The sequence below is a fragment of the Phalacrocorax aristotelis genome, chromosome 4, assembly GCF_949628215.1.
Source record: "Phalacrocorax aristotelis chromosome 4, bGulAri2.1, whole genome shotgun sequence".
Classification (NCBI taxonomy): Eukaryota; Metazoa; Chordata; class Aves; order Suliformes; family Phalacrocoracidae; genus Phalacrocorax; species Phalacrocorax aristotelis.
Genome location: NC_134279.1, coordinates 70925604 through 70948002, shown reverse-complemented (window position 1 = coordinate 70948002; position 22399 = coordinate 70925604). Strand labels below are relative to the sequence as shown.

Sequence of the window (22399 nt, the reverse complement as noted above, 5' to 3'; positions counted from 1 at the left end):
TCCTTTGTTTTAAAAATAATCAGACTAAATCTTACACGGTGGAACAAGTGGTGGAGCTCATCCTTGCTTTGCTGTCTGGATCATGAGCATCTGATACATGACAGTTCTCCGCTTGCTGCAAAACCACTCTGATAACTCCATGCTGTTCTGATTGTTTTTTGTCTTCTTTTGCCTCTCAAAGGCACCGATGCGTGGATGTTTCCTGACTCATTAGTACTGTTTTTTTAATACATTGAGAGTTATTTCTCTTTTATTCAAAAAGAAAAGGTGGAGGTAGTGATAGAAAAACAACTAGCTATTCAGGCTCAGTTTAGGGAGAAGTTGCTCCCTTGTTGTCTTTCTCTTAAATAAGCCAAGAGGAGGGTTTGTTCTTTTGTCCACACCCACCCTTACACTTCTTTACATTCATCTGCAAATCAAATCCATTTTTAAACTGAGATTCTCTACTTAAAGTGACCCTAAGAGCAACCTTAAGAAAGTGATGAACCCACGTGATCTGTGTGCTTTCAGTCTGAGTTGCTGTTGGCAACCTGAATGTAATTTGGTTTCACTGTACCCACAGCATGCCAGAGGAGAGCTGATCCTGTAGATGGGTAGTATATTGCCCATTCCTAGTCCTGTCAGGCCATGTGAATAAGCTTGGCTCTGTGCTGAGGCTTACTTCTCCCGCCCCCAATAGTCCTGGAATTTGGACTGATGCAACCTCTTTATAGGGGGTGGAGTGTTTGGACTGTGAATGGCAGTTGAATTTACAAGTAAAAAGGAGCTCAGATACCCACTGAAAAGACTGTATTGATATAAGGAGCTGAGATATTGGATGTGGAACTAACTGACACACAGTTTTGAAAAGATGGGGGCTTAAGGGAGAAATTAAATGACCTCTCTGTTGTATAGCAAAGTGGATCAATGGCTTTGTTTTTATGTTTTTCTTTGAAAGATATCACCTTCTGGCTGCAGAGTGCGTGGATTCAGTTTTCTTCTGGAGCCTGAGCAAATCACTTGAGGAAGATCTTGTTTTCTGCTGCATCCTAAAGACAACATGGACGGGGAGAGCATCTATGAGGTTGATTCTGGAGATGGACTTGGAGGTAAGGATGCCTATGACTTATTTTTACTTTCATCCCAGATGGCTGGTTACAGGAAGCCCCGATGACAGTGGACTTCAGAAGCCACAAAAAGCAAATGTGATAAAGATGTCTACAGTTCATTGATTGTATTATGTCACTTTACAAGCAGTGAATAAAAATTTTTGAAAACAACTGTGTCCTAGAGGATGTGGCACACCTAGACACTGCACGTTCTAAGTGGTGTTACTTAGAGTCTGAGATGTCCCAAAGATGATACAAACCGTAAAAACTTACAATAAAAGTGAAGGCATGAAGCCTTTTCTCTCTTTCTTTGTTTCTCCTTTTTCTGTCTCTCACCTGCTGAGTAACTGTATTGCACACACTGTTCTGTTTGAATTTTCTAAATGGACTTCAGAAGCCAGCATGAAATGGTACTGACTCTGTCTTCTATACTAGTGACCCATGTGTAGACGGAGACTTTTCATTGACCTAAAATGATGAGTTCTTTTTTTTATGTAGCTACTAATGCTACAGGTGTCCTTGGGCAAGTTAGCTAACTTCATTGCTGTGGTTTATCATCTTCATAATGGGGTGAACAGCTTCTCAGAGAAGGTAACATTACATACTTCTGCAGAGATGCTGTTCTTTGCATATAACGCAGATGACCTTTGATGGAGCTTTTGGGTAGATTCATCAGTTCAAACTCCTGGTTTAATACAGCTTTTTCTGAGATGAAGTAATCAAACACCTTTAGTTGGCAGAACACCTTGAACTGCCTAGGTCAACTCACTTTTGAACTTAGAAGTCTAAATATTATGGGAAAGAATGAGGTTCTGCATTAGAACGTTGTAATAACAAAGACATGCTGCACACCTGTTTGATGGTTTAGATGTTCTCCTGTGACTGCATTGTCATCAGGCAGATTGTTTTTAAAGACAAAAAAACCTGGTGGTTCAAGTTACTTTTAAAATTCCTCATAATACTGACTCTGAAATAATTATTTTGTAATAATAAATAATACTACAAGAACAATGTAAGTATTTATGCTCAAGTAATGCCTTTCTGCAAGGTGAATGCAGGGTAGTAGAATAGCAGCATTCTCTTTGACTTTCTGAGCATTTGTGCTGCCTTCTCCCAAAGTTTTTGAAAGACCTGAAGCCATCGTTATGACCATTACTGATTAGGTTACTTTTCATTTCGTAACCCCTCTCAAGCACTAGTTTTCTGGCCTTACCATTGTGTCCTTCAGTCACTGAATCTCTGCTCTTGTACTGCACCTTTGTAATTTCTTTCATGCCACTTTGAGCATGGAAAAGTTCTTTCAGAGCTGAGGTCGAAGACACTTTTGTATCCTGGCCCTGTTTCAGCCTGACCTTTGTTGTTATAATAAGTTACTGTCCTTGGTGTACATTTTTCTAATTTATATAGGCAAGAGTGAGCGTGTATGTTTAAGCAGGCAGAATGGGTAACCAGATTTCTGGCTTGTCCTCCTCTCTTTCTTTTTGGATTCTGACTTAAGACCATAAGCTCTTCAGAGCAAATTTACTAGTTTTGGGAAATAGAATAAATTGTTATTGACACAAGTTGAATAGAATTACTGGTACGAAAACAAAATCTGATCATGTATGTGATAGGGCCATCTTTACAACACTGCATCAGTATCTCCAACATACATTTACGTATGGCACTTTTTTGCACAAAGTGTGCTGCGCGAGTAATATTAACCACAGAGTACCATTTCACATTTTTCAGAAAACAGGTGATCTTCTCTCTATGTGAATTGCTGGATAGCAGCTCAACTGAAAAAAACCTCCTTGCTTCATCCTTTATAAACAAAGCAAAGGTATATCAAAACAAACTCAAGAAAAATTCCCATTCTGAAACTGAGGACTGGGCAAGAGCCACCTCTCTGTTACAATCAGCCCATCAAGCATTCCTATCTGATAAGTAAGGGAAGTGTTGGAAACTCCTGTGTTTTAAAATGAAGGGCAACTAAAACTTTGGATGTTGTTTTGCTAAGTTTCTTGGATTCTCTTTGTCCTGCTTTTGCTGCTTCTACTTAAGATACCAAAATGACAAGTATATGCTGTTCATGGAGGCAAACTAGGGAATTTTGTGCTGTTTTGTAGAATGTGATTTAAATAAACTGTGACTTTAAAATAAAACAAGTATCTTTTGGAAGATGAAGGACATGCATAATTTCTGAGATGGGTACATAGTTCTCAGTGGTGTATAACGAAGTCTGTATATACCCCATGTATTATAAATTCAGACATACATTGAGATACATACATATCAAGCACAAATGTATGGTTACAATTAGGCTGATTTGATGTCTGAATAATGATACATCAGAGACCTGAGACAAAGCAGAAATGTGCCCATTTTCAGCCACATGAACACAACATGTCAATTTACCAGTGCGATGAAATCATCTCCAAGAACAAAGTATGTTTTGTTAGTTCAAGGTCTGTGGTCTCTGATGGAAAAGCTTCCTGGGACCATAAACCCCCTGTGAGACTGCATGAGTTTGAAGGTCAAAAGACCTTAAGACTTTTGTGGCCATTTCTTGTCAGATCAAAAAAATAATAGTAACAAAAATATGACGCCATAATTCATTGTTTCATTAATAGAAAATCAGGCCACTATTTTCAGGTTCAGGAACCCAAAGTAAGGCTCTTCCCCTCATTTTAACTGCAAAAAAGTGTTTGGATTTTCATAGGTATGGGTGGCTTATAGCACTCCTTAATGCCAGTAAAAGCTCAGGAATGATGCTTATAGAGGTCAAGTAAATTAATTTGATACTGCGGAGTTATGTACTTAAGTCAGACTTCTTTGGTTTAAAAATTAGCCCTCAGATTAAAAGCAGTTTAGGTAGCTGTACTGTGGGCATTGTACCTGGTCCTCTTGACTTGATGTTACTTCGTAGCAGGTTTTAAATGCCTTTTAAATAATTCGCAAAGAAGAACAGAGCTGACTTTTCTTCTGGCCTATAAAGCCAAACTCGGTGAAGGTCCTTACTATGCAGTTGAATAGTTTCCAGAGTACAAGCAACCCCAAACATGGTAGAAAAGAGACAGGACTGTAATTCTTCACTGTGCAATGCACTGAAAACCTATTTTAGCTGACCTAGAACAGATGGGCACATCTGCTTCAAAACAAAGACTTGATAGCTTCAGTTGCCTAGGAGAGATTTCTGCTTTCTTCAAACGAAAGAACTCTGTGGTGGGGCGACCTTGGCTGGCTTGCCAAACAAGCTGCTCTCTCACTCCCCCTCCTCAGCAGGACAGGGGAAGAAAATCAGATGAAAGGAGAAGGACATCACTCAGTAATTACTGTCACAGGCAAAACAGACTCGACTTCAGAAAGTTTAATTTATTGCTAATTAAAAATATAGTAGGTTAGCGACAAAACCTCCCAAAACTAAAGCAACCTTTTTTTCACACCCTTTCTTCCCGGATTCAACTTCACTCCTTCCTGCCTGACTTCTGTGCCACCTCTTGCCACCCAAAGCAGTGCAGGGGGATGAGGAATGAGGGTTAGTCAGTCCGTAACACTTCATCTCTGCTGCTCCTTCTCACACTCTCCCCCTGCTCCAGCATGGGGTCCCACTCAGGCGATACAGTCCTTCACTAATTTGTCCAGTATGGGTCCTTCTCATGGTCTGCAGTTCTTCAAGAACTGCTCCAGTATGGATCCTTTCCACAGGGTATGGCCCGTCAGGAATGTACTGCTCCAGCATGGGTCCCCCACAAGCCACAGTCCTTGCCAGAAAACCTGCTTCTGTGTGGGCTTCTCTGTATGGGCCACAGCTCCTGCCAGGGGCTTGCTCCAGCATAGGCTCTCTGTGGACTGCAGTTTCCTCCAGGGCATCTCCACATGCTCCAGTGTGGGGAACTCCACGGGCTACAGGTGGATGTCTGCTCCACCAATAACCTCCACGGGCTGTAGAGGGACAGCCTGAATCACCATGATCTTCTCCATGGGCTGCAGTCGAATCTCTGCTCTGGCATCTGGAACACCTCCTTCCCCTCCTTCTTCACTGACCTTGGTGTCTGCAGGGTTCTTTTTCTCACTCCTCTCTCACAGCTGCTCTTGTGCATCTTTTTTAACCCTTTCTACAATTTGTTACCACAGAGATGCCACCAGTGTCACTGATGGGCTCAGCTTTGGCCAGCGGTGGGTCTGTCTTGGTGCTGGCTGGAACTGGCTCTGTCTGCCATGGGGGCAGCTCCTGGTCTCTTCTCACAGAGGCAACCCCTGCATCCCCCTTCCACAAAACCTTGCCATGTAAGCCCAACACAGACTTTTACTTGTTATTCTGGAGTAATTTGCTGCTTCAAGTGTATTCCTTGCAGACCTGGTGCAATTCTTAGAGCCTTTTGTCACTAACTGATTATCTTTATTATCAATATCTTGGCTACTTTGATGTGTTCCTAAAACTAGACACTAACTTGGACAATATAGAGTAAAGTATAATTGGAGATGTTTCTTTAGAAACTTTTCATCCTTTTAATTATGGAGTGATATGATTATTAATTAAAACAAAAGATCAAGCTCTATTACTGTTCCACTTCTGTGACTTGATTTTTCAAAATTTACTCCTGTTTGTTTTGCCAGGGAGTCTGCAGTGTCTAGATATATATGCAGAGTCAATACCATAGCACACATTTTCCCTTGTTCTCTGTACTGTATTTTAATAAGAACTAGAAGATTTGCTGCTGCCCAAGAGGTATTATGGGAAGGAGACTGGGGAGGGGTTAAGCAACTTTTGTGGTTCTGCTGCATTGTTGGTGTTACACCAGATCTGCTTTTGGCCTGGTGTTTTCACTTGTGGCTCTTGTTCAAGTTAAAAATCCTTCCTGCACGTTAGCAAGGCGGTGAGCCAGTTGCTATGGTATTCTGCCTTTTTTTTTTTTTAAACCAATTGGCTTGCTTTTGTGATGATTCAGCCCTGAATAAGAAATCGGTTACACAGACTAGAGCTGTAATCAAAAGAGCAGCTATTGTTGACTTGAAAATCTATAGAGGTCGGGAGGACAGCAGCATCTGAGTTGCAAGAAAATATTTATCACTGTCTGTGTTTATGGTATATATTCTGATGTGTAACTGACTGCTAATAATGGCAGTAATAGCAGTAGTACTTTTTCAGGATGATATTAAAAATTGAATCACTGTACTAATTTTTCTGTATTGTTTTATCATCCTAAAGATATCAGTAATTTCCAGCTAAAAAAAAAAAACCTGTTTTTTTTTTTATTCTGTTGCTATCTTTTACTATTTTCTGCCATCTTAATGGTCGTACGTTTCTGACAGGATATTATTTGCTCATGGAAGACTACCAGACTCTCCTGCTTGTCTTCACAATTTTAGTGCTGCTGTTTGGCTAATCAGAAAATTCTGGAAGACTGCTAGATAATGTAGGACTTTAAAGTTATAATGGTGCTGATAGGTAGCTGTAGTGATCCATGGATAAAAGAAAGACAAGGTATTTAGAGAGAGGTATGTTCTATCCAAAAGGGAGGTATGTTCTATGCAAAAAGGGAGGACGGACTTTTGCAGGTCTTCTGCAGATTTTAAGAAGCTCTTGTCTGCTTAAAGGCAAGGTTGTTCTCCTCCCCACCCTGTCTGCAACTGTATCAGGACAAATAAAAGATCCTGCTTCTTTTGTACAAAACAACTTCTTTCAGAAGTCATGACTATACCACGAATAAAACTTCTAAATTTCAATTTAGAAATCACTAGAAATCAGGCTTGTAAAAGACCGTGCTGCATACTAAAAGGCCATCAAAATCTGGACAGTGCAACTGATAACAAGTATGTGAAAACACCTATTTGAATTTGGAAATAACTAGACAAAAAAGCAAAGATTTACTCTAGGAATGCTTTTTGTCTCTGTGCTTTGTACAATACAGTGGCACAATCCTTTCCCAGTGGAAAGCAGGGTCTGCTGATCCTGCTTATTGCTCCCAGAAGTATCATGAGAGCTTTTATTTTCTTTCCCGGAGTCTTATGTGGTAGCCCTTCTTTTCCTGTATGCAGGTAATAATGTCCCACTGTGGACTAAAATGCTGGCAGTGAATAATGATATCTCTGCTCTCACTGAGTATGAATGTAACCACCTAGTTATCAAGGGTTTGACTAAGAATAGTAGCTGAATGATGAAGTTGAATCTTGGAGAGGCTTTAAATTATGCTGTTAGAGAGCATGAACTTTTCCACCTCTGTAATAGCTCCATTTCAGTGTTTGAATTCCACATTGTCAATGGACATCCGGGTAAACCTTAGCATGCTGTGCGCTTGCCACCAGAATAGTAAAGTAGTCAGCTGTGATGTTTGGGAAATACAGGTTTCTATGGGTTTGGTACAGGACTTTGCAAGAGATCAAGAGGAGGATGTGCATCAGCTCATCAAACAGAATGAAAAATCCACCCTCCAAGGTACTACCAAGAGGAAAAAAAAAAAAAAAAGGCAGCAGAGCAAAATGGACTTGCCACAGCAAACTAAAATGAAGAATAAAACTCTTCCATGTTTATAGTAAGCCTTAATTTATTTCACTTGGATTCCTACATCCTAATAAGTGGAATGTGGAGACCTCCCATTGACTGTTTAGGTAAATAGGCAAAGTCTTTTTAGGTAAATTATTAATTTTTATTTATGTCAAATCTATGCTTTAAACACATACTCATGGAAGAAACTCCCACATTTTTCGTTGAAATTAAAACCCTAGAAAAATCTGGATGGATCAAGAGATTTTTTTTGAGTTTATGGTTTGGGGTGGCCAAATTTAGGGTATGTGGTGTTTCATATTTGTTAGTTGCCACTGGATGTCTGAGAGGACAAAAAACATCCATCGAAGAGGCACAATTCTTAAGCATGTCCTCTTTCTACAAACATGACTTTAATGGCACTGTTCACTGATGTTTTATCTTCTGATGTTTGCAGATGAACTTTTTATTGTTAGATGAGCTTTTTATTGTTTATTAGTGCTCTTCAACTGTTTTTTAAGAGCTATATACTAAGTTACAAGATATGTTTGAATGACCAGCAGTCATTATGGCATTATAGTCTTTAAAGTATAACAGGTAGTTTTGCACTGTAACAGATGTGAGATATTTTAAATTTATTCTAATCGTCATTTAGAAATAAATTTGTAAATACATGACGGAGAGCAAAGAATGAGACTTGTCCTTCTTGGACATAGCTTTTTGGTGGCTTGCAAATGTATGGAGGACACTTACGAAAAGTAATGCTAATTTGTAACCATTGTGGGTATTAAAGATACTGTGGAAATCATCCTGAAGGTCATTATGAAATCGAAATGCTCATAAGCACATTGCCAATATTTAACTGATAATTAATGTCTTTGGTCTGGGTTTTCACTCAGTGATGGGGATATAGTGAATTTATTAGGGGATGATGGTTTGAAATGTAAAAGTGAAAAACCTTACCAAATGACTTCTAGTGAAATGACAGAAATACGACTTGCCAGAGTTCTCGTATAGTTGTCTGCTGCAAGTAAATGCTTAGATGAGGTCTTCCAGTGGTGGCATAGACGATCTAAAGATAAATTAATTTATTATTTATTTAAGCACTGCAGTCATTGATCATATAATTTAAGAAGTGTTGAATATCTAAAACTCTTAAGCCAGAAAGCAGACAAGAATATTATTTTCTGTAGTGGCCCTTGCATTTTAATACTTTTGCACAAACATCTACACAAGGTACTAATTTTAGTAGTTTACAGAGTCACATCTAAAGTACATGTATATTGCTATATGCCTTCACTTAGAAATTGCCCTTGACTAATAATTGCCCGTGTCTACTTGCCACCCAGCTTGTAAGGCAAGTCATAACGGATGGGATTTCATTTAGTAGAGAGTTGCCTTTTTAAGGAAGGTGCAATGTAAGAGATGGGAAAAGTATTTAAATTTGGTTATATAACAAAATATTCTGTGCACTGATCTTTTCACACGCTGCATATACATACCAATAGTTCTTTCCTGCATATACTGAAGCTTTGCAAGTGGTGATACACACCAGGCCCCTCCTGATGTAAGTATCGTAGCTCCACTGCTTTTGGAAATTATAATAGAGGTATGATGGTCTACATACCCGAAGGACTTGCCCCAGTTTCACCAAAAGAATACTGTGGGCTCAATTCAGGTTCACAGTTTATTAAAAGGTCTGCTTTTAATAGTGCAAATATAAGTAGAAAGAAAACTGTCTCATGAGTAGTATGTATGCAGACACACACCTGAGTAACTAACTTAAGTGGATTGCTGCTGTCTGGACTAGATTCACATAATGACAAATGCCTTCATAAAAAGGACTGCTTTGATACAGCACTTCATCTTTCTGAATTTCAAAGCTTTGAAACATTAAATATGAGCATGGGTAAATAAGCATTGAAATAATCCTGGCATGTATAATAGACTTTTTTTCCTAGTCAGTATTTGTGTGTATTTGACTTCCAGTGTATATGCTAGAAAATAAAGGCTTTTTAAGAAAAGTGCAAGATGCAAATTAAAATGGAGAATATATTTCCACATGAATTCCATGGATCCATGAGTTTTTTCTCTTTGATTCTGTACAGACCTGGGATGAGGGGTTGATAGTTTGGGCTGCTCTGAGTTGAACACCAATATTAATATAAAATGGGTTCCTTAACTTCCTCTCCTTATGTTCTGTCAACAGGAAAAAAAGTTTATTTCTCTGAAATAGAGAATTTTATTTTATGTTTGTGTGATTTTTTTTTTTTTTCCTTATCACTTTCATTTTTCGTTAGGGAGATCCTCCCTTTAAAAGGGAAAGAGCACCTGTTCTCTAGATCCTGTAGACTGACTTTTGGGGGTCCATTTAAAATTTTATTTACTGAAGCATTTAATGCTTCTTAAAACCCTGCTTCAACAAGCATTCTGTTGAACTGTTCTTGATGGAGGGCAAACTGATTAATCTGAATTGAATCCTTTCAACAGCTGTACAATGGGTTTCACCCTAAGGAATTTTCAAGGTACTTAATTATTTCAATGACTTAGATCAGGACTGAACTATCAGCACATCCCTGGCAATTCTAAAAATAGTAACTACTTCTTTGGGGTTAGAGTATGAGAGAGGAAACTCTCTTGAGTCTCAGCTAATTACACTGATGGAAGTGAATATAGGAGCTAGAAAGATCTGGGCTGCAGCTTGTGGATTACACTCTTACAAGTCTGGGAATGTCCACTTGAGGAAGTATTTTTCTGCTATTGAAAGTGATTGGGAGAACAAGGTGCTTGCTTACTTACAGAGTCAACAGTTTTGTTCCTGCTTGAAAAGTTATCCTTAGATGAGGAAAGTTTTCACCATTTTTTTGTCTTGAATTTCTTTGTTTTTTAGGGAAAGCTATAAGGAAGCTTGTGCGCAAGGCGACTCTGGTGGCATCTAGAATCCTCAGATTTCCTTGACTGAATCCATCTGGGTTTAGCCCTATATATAGTAGACAAGCTGCACTGCTTGCACTGATAAATTATATCTTCCAAATGATAGACCAAGGTACAGTCATGTATACTAACCATTTTTGATCTCATTTGACTCTTCATTCTGTTGCTTTTTTGGGTAGTTGTGACAGTATGGTTTGTCCCCATTGTTGTGGACTATCTTTTCATCAGTACTCTCAAAAATATTTAATTGAAAGAGACTTCTGGCCTGGCTCTGGCATTTGATGTTGCCAGCTCCTTACGAGTCTGCAGCTTGGTGGGAAACTTAGCCTTTCCTGAGATTTACAGACTTGCCTTCAGTGGCAGGTAGACAGTATGAGTGTTGGCAGCACAACTTTATCTGGTTTTACTACCCACAGAAAAGAAAAAAAGTGGAAATCTAAAACAAAACTCCACTTACTTTTTTACATATAATTTCCATTACTTTGTGTGTTTAGCAATCATAAAATGAAAACAGACTATGTTCTAACAAAGCATAGACTTTGACTATAAAATTACAGCTGTATCATCAAAAGAAAAAATAGATCAATAAAGTACTATTCTAGAGTATAGTTAAGAATAAGGTTTCTTTATATCTGCTTTGGTATCTCAGCTGGCTGTTGGAATTGAGCAAGCAATCTCACTGCCAACTGGCCTGCTTTCCGAGGTCAGAACTTCTCTTTGCTTTTGTTTTAGATGGGAAAATCTTCTGTCTCCTACCTGTGTCTCTTCTGAACTATAGGGGAGATAACTTTACTAACACAGAACATTACCAGTTTCAAGATGTTTTTGGAGTGGTGGTGTTGGTTCACACTTTAAAAGACTTTGGTATCCAATAGAACACATTGCTCTGCTTGGATTGTCCATGACATCTAAAAATTAAGACTAATTAAGCATTTTTTAAAATTCTCTCACTTGAGCATGACATTAGTTGAATATTAATCCAATTGCACAGAGGCTATTACAATTTTGATTTTACATAGTTTAGATATTATTTTGGAAGACTTCAGAGCTATCTTGTTTGTTTGTTTGTTTTTGCCAAAGATGTGAGGGAATGCTTCCTGCCTGTGTCTTCTCAGTTCCTTCATGCTGCATGTTGGGCTGTGGCTGTTTGTTGCCTCCACCTTCAAATGTTCAGCTTTATCCTTATTTTGGTGCTGTGCCCAGATAAAAAACCTTCCAGTGGCTTCTCCCTAGTGCACAAAATACTTGGGGGTGTGGAATACTGTGGGGTCTGGAATGGATGGTTGCAAGCCCAGATTGGCTGGCATGTTTGGCCCCTTGTGAAAGTCCAGGACTTGCTAAGGGAGACCCTGTACCAACCATAGCCTAAATCATCAGCTGAGCACAGTAAAGAAATCTGTAGGTCATGCACAGTTTGCGAGTTTCATATGGCTTTGAAGTTGCTACATAAAACCTGTTTTCTATTGTCTGGCAAAAGAATATTAGATTTAAAGGATGAATGTCACTGGTGTTCAGCCTTGTAGAGTTGGTCTCAGATTGTTCTCCTTTTGAATATAATTCTTTTAAAATATATGTACTTGCTGAGAGGTTAATGAAAGGTTCCCATAATTCTCCTGTTTAATTAGTACAATACAGCAAATAATTGAAGAATATGTCTGTCTTTTCAGTTGACAGCAACAGGTCCCATATTTGGCACACAGATAATTGCTAATTTTCTGTGTGTATCATTAGTGGAACAGGAAGATAAGTACATCTTTGTTTGCTGGGTTGCAATAGTGTCTATGATGACATTCAGCTGACCTGTAGTGGTCGATGTCAAATGCTTCCCTTCCTTGTCCACCACCAGTGTTTTGTGATAAGTCTTTATATCTGTTGTATATCTATGTATTCAGTGTTTGGCAGGTCAAAGCACTTGGGTGAGGTAATATTTTTTGTTCTAGGAAATTCTGAAGTTATTTAATGACGGTGTTAAGTCATACTGTGTTGTGCTCCTCTCTTTATTTACAATCCTTAGGAAAATTCTCACTGCCAGCAAAAATAATTTCTGAATGGGAAAGGCCTTGAGAGAGGTTCCTTCTACTATAAGAGAAACAGTGGACACCACATTGGAAATATCTGGGAGCTGGCAAAGGAAATTGAAGCTAACCATAGGCTTTGGCGTAAGGCTCTGGAGTTTAATGCCTGCTGTGGAAGTGCTGGATGTGGACAGGCTATCCTCCAGCCCCTGACAGGAGAGGCTGGCTCAAGCATTCCTTAACTATACCTTGCAGCAAGACTAGGGATGTTGTGGGATGACAGATTTCTGTTGCTATAGATAATACTATAACGGCAGTAAAATTCTGAAGATAGTTTTAAAATCCAGCTAATAAATGAAAGGGATTTAATAGTCACTAATTACAGAATTTAGAAACACCTGAGACCTGGGGACGTTTTTAATGTTAAATGAAAAACATGTCAAATGAAGTCAAGTACCCAAAAGTTAGGAAAAATTGGAAATTTGCTCATGTTGGGTTTTGTCAGCTGCTTTTGTATTCAGCTGTATAATCACAAGCTAATTTTACTTTAGCCTAGTTATCACTCAGTGAACTAACTAAATGTATGGAAAGGTATCTTGAAAAATAGTCATGGCGAATGAGTTTCTTCTGTCATTGTTTTCAAGAGCTTGACCCACAAGTTTTCCCTTTATTTGAAAGGTCTTCATATATAACTATTTTTCATAAAACTCAAGATGCTCCAGCTAGATAGTAGCTTGAGTTACAGCACGATGATAAACAGGTCATCTTCTTACCTCCAACTGTTCAGCACAGAGGGCAGAGGACGAATACCATCAGAAGCATGTAAGAGAAGATGCAGATTTGAAGCGTTCAGCGGAAGAAATCTCCAAGTTGGTTTTGAAGAGGACTGGTTGTGCTAATGTAATAAGCACACACTGAGACACAGAGACCTTACAATGCAAGGAGAGAAAAGTTAATTCGGATTTTTGACTATTAAAAAGGATTCTATGGAGTTAAAGCAGTTATGGATCTGGGTCCAGTGTCATGGATTTAATACAGAAGGTAAATCTGATCCATTTAGAAAGAACAGTCCATATAGTCAGAGGTCTCTGCAACCAATGGCCCTAATGGATTTGCTGCATTGATGATATGGTGCAGAGCAGGAAACATGGTGGGAGATAAGGCAGAAAAACAGGAGTAAGCAAATCTTTAAATCTCATTGAAATTTATGGCAAGAGCGTGCATTTGGCACAATGGAGAGTTTCCAAATGTTCCTCACACCAATGGGCAGGCCACAGGACTGTTGTTATTCTGCCCTCTTCTATATGAGGAGCTAATGTAATAGTGTTGCATGGTGTTTGCTTTTGTAGTGGTTCATTTTATCTCACTGCATTCCCATCTAAAAACACAACAAATGTGGTTAACAGCTAAAGTGATGGTTCTTCAGCAGCAGCATGCTGATAGGAACTTCTGGGTGCGCTTACCACTGTAATGCCATTGAACATTTGCTCGCTGCCCTGCTGCTTAATGCGGCTCTAGTCACTTCTGACAAGTTGATGTACTGGCACATCAGGATCCTGTATTGTTACATCACAGGGAGACAGGATGATGGGTAACCGTGTTCCCTTGCAGGGTAGTAGTTATAAATACACTTCAGGAGGAGATCACTCCTTAGCCTTTTCCTCTTGCTCTTTCAAAAGATGTTTTCACTTTTCTGTATTACAGAGATGGTGCTAATGCGAGCAGTTTCATACTATGTAGCAAAGATTCAAAAAATCTGACATGCCGCCATGTGTCTTTGACTATGCAGTACTATGGTTTTTGCCATTAAAATGTACAAGTTTAATAACGAATGAACTTAATGTTTCTGGCAACTTACGCACTTATGCACTGTTCCTTTGTTATAAAAGTTAAAAGTGAAATACTTGGAATTTCTGTGGGTAAATAACTAATTCTGACCTTTGAAGAAAACATAAGAGAAGCTTATATCTGATACTAGTATTAGTTATTTCAATTTAATATTCTCTTCTGTTTGGGTTTTATTTCTTCACCTATTCGTGTAACGAAGCCATTAGCGAGTTTACATTGGGGCAGTGATTAATGAAGATTAGTTTAAATATTACATTGCAAAAAGTCATTCGCCACTTAGCAGGTGGGAGGAGTCCTGATTAAAGAGTTAATATAATGACTAGGTAGCACATTTGCTCTTCAAAGTTTTAACTACTGTGTGAGCAAAAATTAAAAAGTGGCAATCACTTTCAATAGCCGATGTTGTACCCTTATATTAATATATTTAGAAATCTAAACAGCTGAGCTGATTTCTGTCTTCAGAAGTTGTGTAGTCTTTGTATGTTCTTGTGTAGCTTGTAGTCTGGATGTATTCTAGCTCAGTCTAAAATCCGAAAAAGTAAGCAGCTGATACTATTTCATTTAGTAGTTATTTTTAAGTCCTCTTATAACTGCACTTTGCAACTTTTTGTTATCTGCTTTTTGCCAGTATATTTTAGATAGCTTGCTTTAATAATCTAGTCATTAATATATTGTTGCTCGATTGCTCTGCAATGGGGATATTTTTTTTTCTGATTAATACAATGTTTTAGGCTAAAGCACATGGTCAAAAACAATTTAATATAATGAAATGAACAAACAGAAAAAGTGAAAACAGAAAAAAACACCCCGCAGAAGTCCTCCCCCAACTTAAAAATGAGCAAATTTGAGATTGACTCTTCTCTACTTCCTCAATAAAATCAGTGTGTATCCTTTTACAGTCTAAAAGGGGTCTGATTCTGGAAATGGATGTTCAGATGTCACTAAACAGTACTTCCTAATCCTGTCAGAATATTCTGCTAAAGGGGAAGAACCCCCAAACCCTAAAGGGCCTTAAGGGTTTTTGAGGGAGATTTGCATTCTTTCTGTTAAATTTAATTAGGGATTTAGAATATGTTTATCCAGATTTTACCCATTAAACTTTATGACTGATAAATTGGAAAACTAGCATTCCATCTATAAGGGACCTACTTTTGATACCGGATTGCTAAATGGAAAGGCAGTTATGTTTAAGTCATTAGGATGTGTTATATATTCTTCCCTGTTATTTCCTAGCATTTTCACTGAACCTACAACAGAAATGACTGTGCAAGCTCATAATATCTAGTTACATTTTATGTTTAATGCGTGTTTTAAGTAATTTTCATGCTGCTTCTGCTGTCATAGAAGTAAAATTTGGATGTTGTCATGCTACTCAGTAAAAAGTAGGGGCCTTAGGGGCACTGGATTACAAATTGGAGGAGTTAATTCACATTGTTTCATGTAGCAATTGATGACAAATTAAGCATAAAACCTGTTAAAAAAAAATCCTTTCCTTTTAATTATGAAGTAACAGAAGGCCTGGGTTAAATAGAGGATCATTGCTTGCTAAGTCTTTGAGCCATAGGATAGTCTGTGGTATTGGTGGATTTTGTTGGGTTTTGTTTACAAGGTCCCTTATTTTTCTGTTAGAGTTAGCAGTCCCATGACAGTAGTCGCTCCTGTGGAGCACCAGCTGGGGCTCCTTGCGCTATCCCCTACTGGTTTATTTATGATACAGCTTTGGCATCACTATTCGCCGAAACCACACTGTTCTTAGGACACTGTCATTGAAGTCAAGCTGTTATAACACCTGGTGTCAGCATGTGGAAGAAGAGAAAAAGAAAACAAAAATTGTGGGTGTGGAGAAATTAGAAGGCAATCATTGCACTGAGCATTGTATCTGCTTCCTGCTTTGTTTCTGCTGCGATTGCAGCAGAAGGGAAGCTCAGTGTGGTCATCGATGTCCCTCAAGTACTACAAATCCTTATCTTTCTTTCTTATCTGTTGTTTAATTCTTAAGAATTTGTAATAAAGTATTCAGCTATCTAGTCCATGGAATAATACTTAGCTGATCTGGTTTCCCTACAACAAAAAGTAAACCAACCCAAAACCTCCTCATGTGCAGATACTACAGTTGCATTGCTCACTGAATTTTTTAGCAGATTGTTCTATTTGTTTCCTGTTGATAGGAACAATTAATATATTGGATTTTCATCCACCTTGTAGAAAACTATTTGAAAAATAAATGTGTTATCTAGGAAAGTGAGTGTCATTTTTAATAGCTTGGCAAACTGCTATGTTGTGAAATGCTTTTATCACTACTTTAATAGGCATGGACCTCTTAAGGAAACATATATGGCAGGGAAAGAAGAGACTGCTGCGGAGACTTAGTTTGATTAAAATGTTTTGGTAAAGAACCCTTAATTATTTTAAGGAAAGCCACAGCAGGGTCTTTTCTCCTGTGCTGATAAGAAACTGGGAAGTTTTCATATTACATTCAAATGTGTGATGTGAAATGAATTAGTTATTAGCTATATCTCCTTGGGGCACGTGCACTATAAATAGCTTTTCCAAGTCTGTTGCTTTATTCTGCTCTGCATTGTACTGTCAATTGCAGACCAGAGTAAAAATGTCCTCAATCAGTTGCACTCTGAAGCAATCCATATGATACAGATTTGGCTTTTGCAGACCAAGGTTTATTTTTATGGGACTCAAGCAAATGGAGCAGTCCTTGGTCCACCAACCCCTGATTTTTCAGTCCCAGGAAAAACAAAATACCTGTTGTTTGTATCATCTGTGATTGTTGTCAACAACAGCAAGAAAGGGGAATCTAGCTTTAATTATTGAATAAGATCTATAATACTATCATTAAGAGTGGAAAAAGGCTTTTTAGTTAGGGCTATGAAAAGCCCTTACTGTGAAGCCTGGTATCAGCTGTGTTGGCTTTATGTTTTGTCATAACAGCAAATACACGTGAACTGGTGCCATAAATTAGTTTACAGCTTTGGACTTTGAAAAGGGGTCTGATAATAAATCCAGAAGACCATGGTGTTTTCTGTGGTACATGAACTATGGCATGTTGTTCATCTAGAATTTTGTTTTGAAAGAAATAAGAGAGGCCACTGTCTTCACTGTTAACACTTACCCTGCCTTTACACTAACGAACCCAATGTGCTGCCCAGCATAGCTCCAGAGAGAGACTTCCTTTATTTGCAGTTACTCAAATCTGAGGGTGTTAAAATTGCCATGAGCTTAATTCTCTAACTGTTCGGTTCAGATTTCTTAAAAATCCAGGATTATACCATATGTATTACTCTTTCACCATTCCAGACAAGACATGAACATCAGACTCCGGGGGAAGTGGTCACCCTAAGGAATCTACATCTTCATGTTGACGTTTATAAAATCTATAGCTACTTCCTCAGTGAAAATAACAATTTGAACAAGAATGCTTATCACCACATTTTGACCATTTCCTTGATTTTTTAGGTCTTCCAGGACTATTCATAGTTGTGACAGATAGTGTATGGACTACAGCAGTGAAGGATACTGTGGCAAACTCAGCCACCCAGCCAGGTCCCTGCTGTGGCACCCTGGGCGTTCACACTGCCATTGAAGAGTTGTGAACATCTGATGAAGCTCAGTGTGTAAGGTGGTAGCATCAACCTTGCCTTCTCATTTGGGTAGCAGCAACCTTCACGCAATGTGAAGTACAGTGAAGGGAGTTTATGAGTTAGTTGTGCAAGGAGGATGGGAGGGTGCAAGGAGACACCCACAAAATGTCAGCTTCTGCCCTGTGGCTTCCAGTATTGCAAAGTCCTGGATAATGTATTGCTTTTCAGTCTTTTTTGGTGCAGACACAGTTAGTGCATCTATACTAGTTGTATAAATCTTGGAGAATGGGAGTGCCTGTTCTCAAGTACCACATAGCTTGTAGAGGTTTCTAAAAATAAAAAATTGGTGCTGCTTCTGTTTTGAAACACAAGATCCCTGAGCGCTTAGATGTGCAAGTCAGAAGTGCCTTGGCTTAATGTCACCCAATTATGACTTAATTCTGGTTGAGGTGGACTTAAACTCCAGCTGAATCTGTGGAGGGTCCTGAGCTGTAGATGTGTTCAGATTCTTAGTGAATTCCTTGAGCTGAGCTCTGTGGAGCTGCCTTGTGAGTGTCCACCTTGTTCAGTCAGTAATGCTGTGGAAGAGGGGGAGAAGATGGCGGGGGGCAGGGGGGGCCTTTTCTGTGCATTACCTGTGTTGAGACAACCTGGGAACTGAAAGAATTTGGTTTCAGGCTTAGCCCCGGGGACTTTGAAAGCACTGGTTCCAATTTCGCTTTCTACCAGGTGAGAGGCAAAGCTGGATCAGGACCTTCAGCATCCCTGCTGTCAACTGAGCCACCACCCTGGGTAGTGATGGACAATCTGCCGATAGGATCTGTGATACCACCACAGCAGGTTCTAAGCATATCCCGTATCAAATGCTCCCCCAACTGTTCAATGCCAGTTGCACTGTCATTCATCCTGCTCTGTGTCTCTAGTCTCACTGGGGCGTGGCACTTCGTGGCATCACAATATTTCTTTCTGTATCAGTATCCTGAGGTTCAAATTGCTAACAGACAGCCAGGACCCAAGAGCTGAGAGCCAGGGAGAGAATAACACAGGTGAAGGCTGGTCCTCCAGTAATTAGCAGCAGCGTGGGGAGGTGAGCAAGTGTGCTTAGCTACTCCTCTCGTTACATTTATGAGCAACACACTTGTTCATTTGGTTGCATCAATAAAATGGCATAAGACAAAACGCTATATTGCTTTACAGTGGCTGCAAATTTTCTGCTGGAGTGAAAAATAGTAAGTACAGGTTTGAAATATATTATCAAATATTTTCATGTATTATGGTGTATTTTAGCTTGCTTTAGTGATCTTGCATGCTGCCTTGGAGGGATACATCATAAATACAATTATTATTATCCTTTATGCCAAAATGACATCGACACTGGTCGAGGATCTCATGCGAACTGAATAGCATAGCTCCAGTGAAGGGAGAGGGCAGATTTGGTACCTTCTGTTTGAGATGTCAAGGTTGGCTGAGTTCTCAGTTAATTTAAAATCCTGCTTTATGGCCTCTATTACACAGGCTTCTGCCCCCTCCTTGAAGTCTCTCTCCTGGAGTGACAGAATGTAACCATAAATGTTGTTGCTTTTTGTTGATTTTTTTTCTGCTTTACTGTATGTGGTTTTGCTTTTGTTCTTTTTAAAATAACGATCTGTGTTGCTTCATAGGCTTGTAGGGATGTCTTTCTATGTCTTTTTGCTTGTAATATAAGTCTTTAGCACTGGATGAAAAAACAGACAATTCAATTTAAAAATGCAAACAGAGTCCTCATTTTCTGTGGCTGGCAAACTTTCCCTTTTATCCCTCAGCCAACTTCTATCCAGTCCACTGGTTCTCCTCCTCTGTGTCATGCTTGCTAACTTTTGCAGATTAATGTTTTATGAGAGATACTATTAAACTGACTTTGGAGATTCACATATATTACCTCTGCAGCTTCCACTTGCTCTTTGTTGTTGTGAAGCATTTACTAGTATTTCTCCAATGCAGCCTGTGTTCTCTAAATCAGTACTGAGTGTTTTTTGAATTTGCGCATTAAGTAATCTCAGCTTGCTCTTTTTAATAAAGTAAAATATTAAGTATGTTATGTAAACTTGAATCGTGCGGGAAGGGAAGTAGGGAAAGTGTCAGTTTTGCTTTGTCCTTTTCACAGCTACTAAATCTTTGTGAAGTAAATGCAGCTGAGCCCTGCCTGCCAGGAGCAGTCCTGGTAGCTCCTGTGCCTTTGAGGTGCCTTTCTGAGATGCAGTTCTTTTTTTTGTTCCCTCAAAGTACAGGGGCAGCAGATTCTGCTGTCCTTCATTAGCAGAAAACTGTGAAATGAGGCTTTGCTATTTTGTTCCCACTGGAAGAGGACAGTAGACAGAGCCTCCCTTTGCACTTCTAGATATTATGTCCTGGAGTGTTAGAGCCTGAGCGGGGACTTACACAGGATGAGATTATGAAATGAGAGGTTGTGTTTGGTGCATATTTCACTCTTTGAAGTCAGCAGGAAACACCATTTATTTGCAGTGCTCCAGTGTTTTGCCATAAGTGACTAGAGCAGAGAATTCACATAATCCAGGCTCTAAAGCTGATCAAATCTGCAAGACTGGAAAGTGCAGCCCCTCTGGTACTGGGAACAGGAGGATGCAGGCTAATGGGAGGCCTGCAGGGTGTGTGTGAACAGCCTGCTCAGTCCCAAACTCATAAAAGATTTGCTGCTGTGGTCTCTGAGATGATGATTTTTACATTTGAGACCATGATGAGTGTCCTTTACGTTTTTAAGAGTCGGTGAGAATTATACAGTTTTATGTATTTAAATATTTGTATTGTGAAAAGCTGTGCCTACAAGCCTAAGATGTAAGCCCTCTATTTTGTTCTGCAAAGCAGAACATACTTAGTATCTGAAAGTCTTCTGTAAGGTAGGGCCTCCTAGATTATTTAAGTGTTTGTTTTTCTTTTAGTAAAATCTTAGAAAGTTGTTGTTGTTGTGAGTGAATCGATTATGCTTTGCGGCAGTTTCATTTTAAGGGACTAGGTCTTATGTTTGGGAGAGCTGATTCAGGGCCAAATTTGCCATGCGAGTTCTTATCATCTAAGAACCTTATAATTTGCTTACAGTTCCTTTTTGAGCTGCCAAACTGAATATAAACTGAACCTCTGATAATTTTCTAATGTAGCTTGAAAGCATTGTAGTTTATTTAAGGGTTTTCCAATATTTATGATTGGTAGGTAGTGCATGTATAGGTATGAAGGTTAATTAAATCAAGAGGTGAAGTTTGTAGAACAGGGAATGCTTCATTAAGCCCTGTGTGAATTAACATGTACAATCTGTTCACAATACCCCAAGTGCCATTCACTGAGACAGTGTAATTACAGCTTACACACAGTTTCATTAGTTTGTGTTTCTTCTTCTGTGGTTGACATGTATGTTGTCTTCGCTGAAATCCTGGAATAGAGGAGGGACTGCTCGCTGGTGGGCATCTGAGCATACTGACATTCAGCAAATCACTTTTCCTTTGGGTTCTAAAATGTCTTATCCCAGATGTAATTAAGTTTCTAATTCATCAACTGACACATTTTTTTTTTCTCAAATTCCAGTTGTAGCTGAAGACTTGTGAAATGGCTCTTCTTGTCTGCTTTTTTTTTTTTTTTGGTCTTTAAACAGATGGGAAACAATAATTATGTTTTCCCACTGGTAGTAGTTCATTTTTTGTTTGGGTTGATTTTGTTTTTGGTGGTTGTTTTTTTTTTAAGTTCATTAATTTTTATTTCAGGGCAGGATATTATGGCAACCTAAAGATGCAGTCTTTAAGACACTCTTTAATGTGCACGGTGTTTAGGCAGCTATAAAATCTATGTGGCTGTGAAGATACAGGGGCTTCAGTGAAAATTTAACTTTATAGATTCCCAAGAGTTTCCTTTAATAGCAACTTCTGCTACCAAGAACTGTGAATGCACTTAAATAGACTGAAGTGTTATCACCAGTCCAGGCAAATTTATATCTCTTTTGGTATGCATTTAGCTGATTCCCAGCGAAGGACTGTTAAAGCTCCAGTTATGATCTCTGCAAGTCAGAGACTAGATGCATACGTAAAAATCCTGGAAAGTCATGTGAACATACTTAACATTACCCTTGTGATAAGTCCCACGGGCCTATTCAGGTGAGAGAAATTAAAGATGAGGAAGAACTTGAAGGCACAGGTCTGTAGTCAGAAAAGCAGTATTAATGAGAGTAATAAAGAGACTAGTGAGGAGGAATGATGAACCTTATTGTAATTCTTATCTGTACATTATTTCTTTATATTAAAATAACCTCTCTGCATAAATGTTCTTGTGCGGAGTTGCTAGACTGATGTAAGAAGAGAATACAGCTGGGATGTAACAGAGGTAGCAGTAAAACCAACCTTCCATTGTCCTCTTGTTGCCCTATTAATATCTTTAAATAGCTTTAAAAGATTTATGTTTAGAACTCCTATATTA

The 22399-nt window shown here is 38.8% G+C and overlaps 1 protein-coding gene across 7 annotated transcripts in view; it reads left to right on the top strand.

The window, feature by feature from the left end:
* The window catches only part of PPP2R2C (protein phosphatase 2 regulatory subunit Bgamma), a 204063-nt gene that overhangs the window by 100519 nt on the left and 81145 nt on the right, over nt 1–22399 (top strand). Inside the window, exons 2-3 of one of the 7 annotated variants that reach the window (XM_075091910.1) lie at nt 938–1088; nt 10445–10600. The exons of 5 other annotated variants lie outside the window; for them this stretch is intronic. In XM_075091910.1, the coding sequence (XP_074948011.1) occupies nt 10588–10600 (13 nt within the window). In that variant the 5' untranslated portion in view covers nt 938–1088; nt 10445–10587. The remainder of the gene's footprint in view (nt 1–937; nt 1089–10444; nt 10601–22399) is intronic. One more of the 7 variants, XM_075091909.1, reaches the window with a different exon arrangement.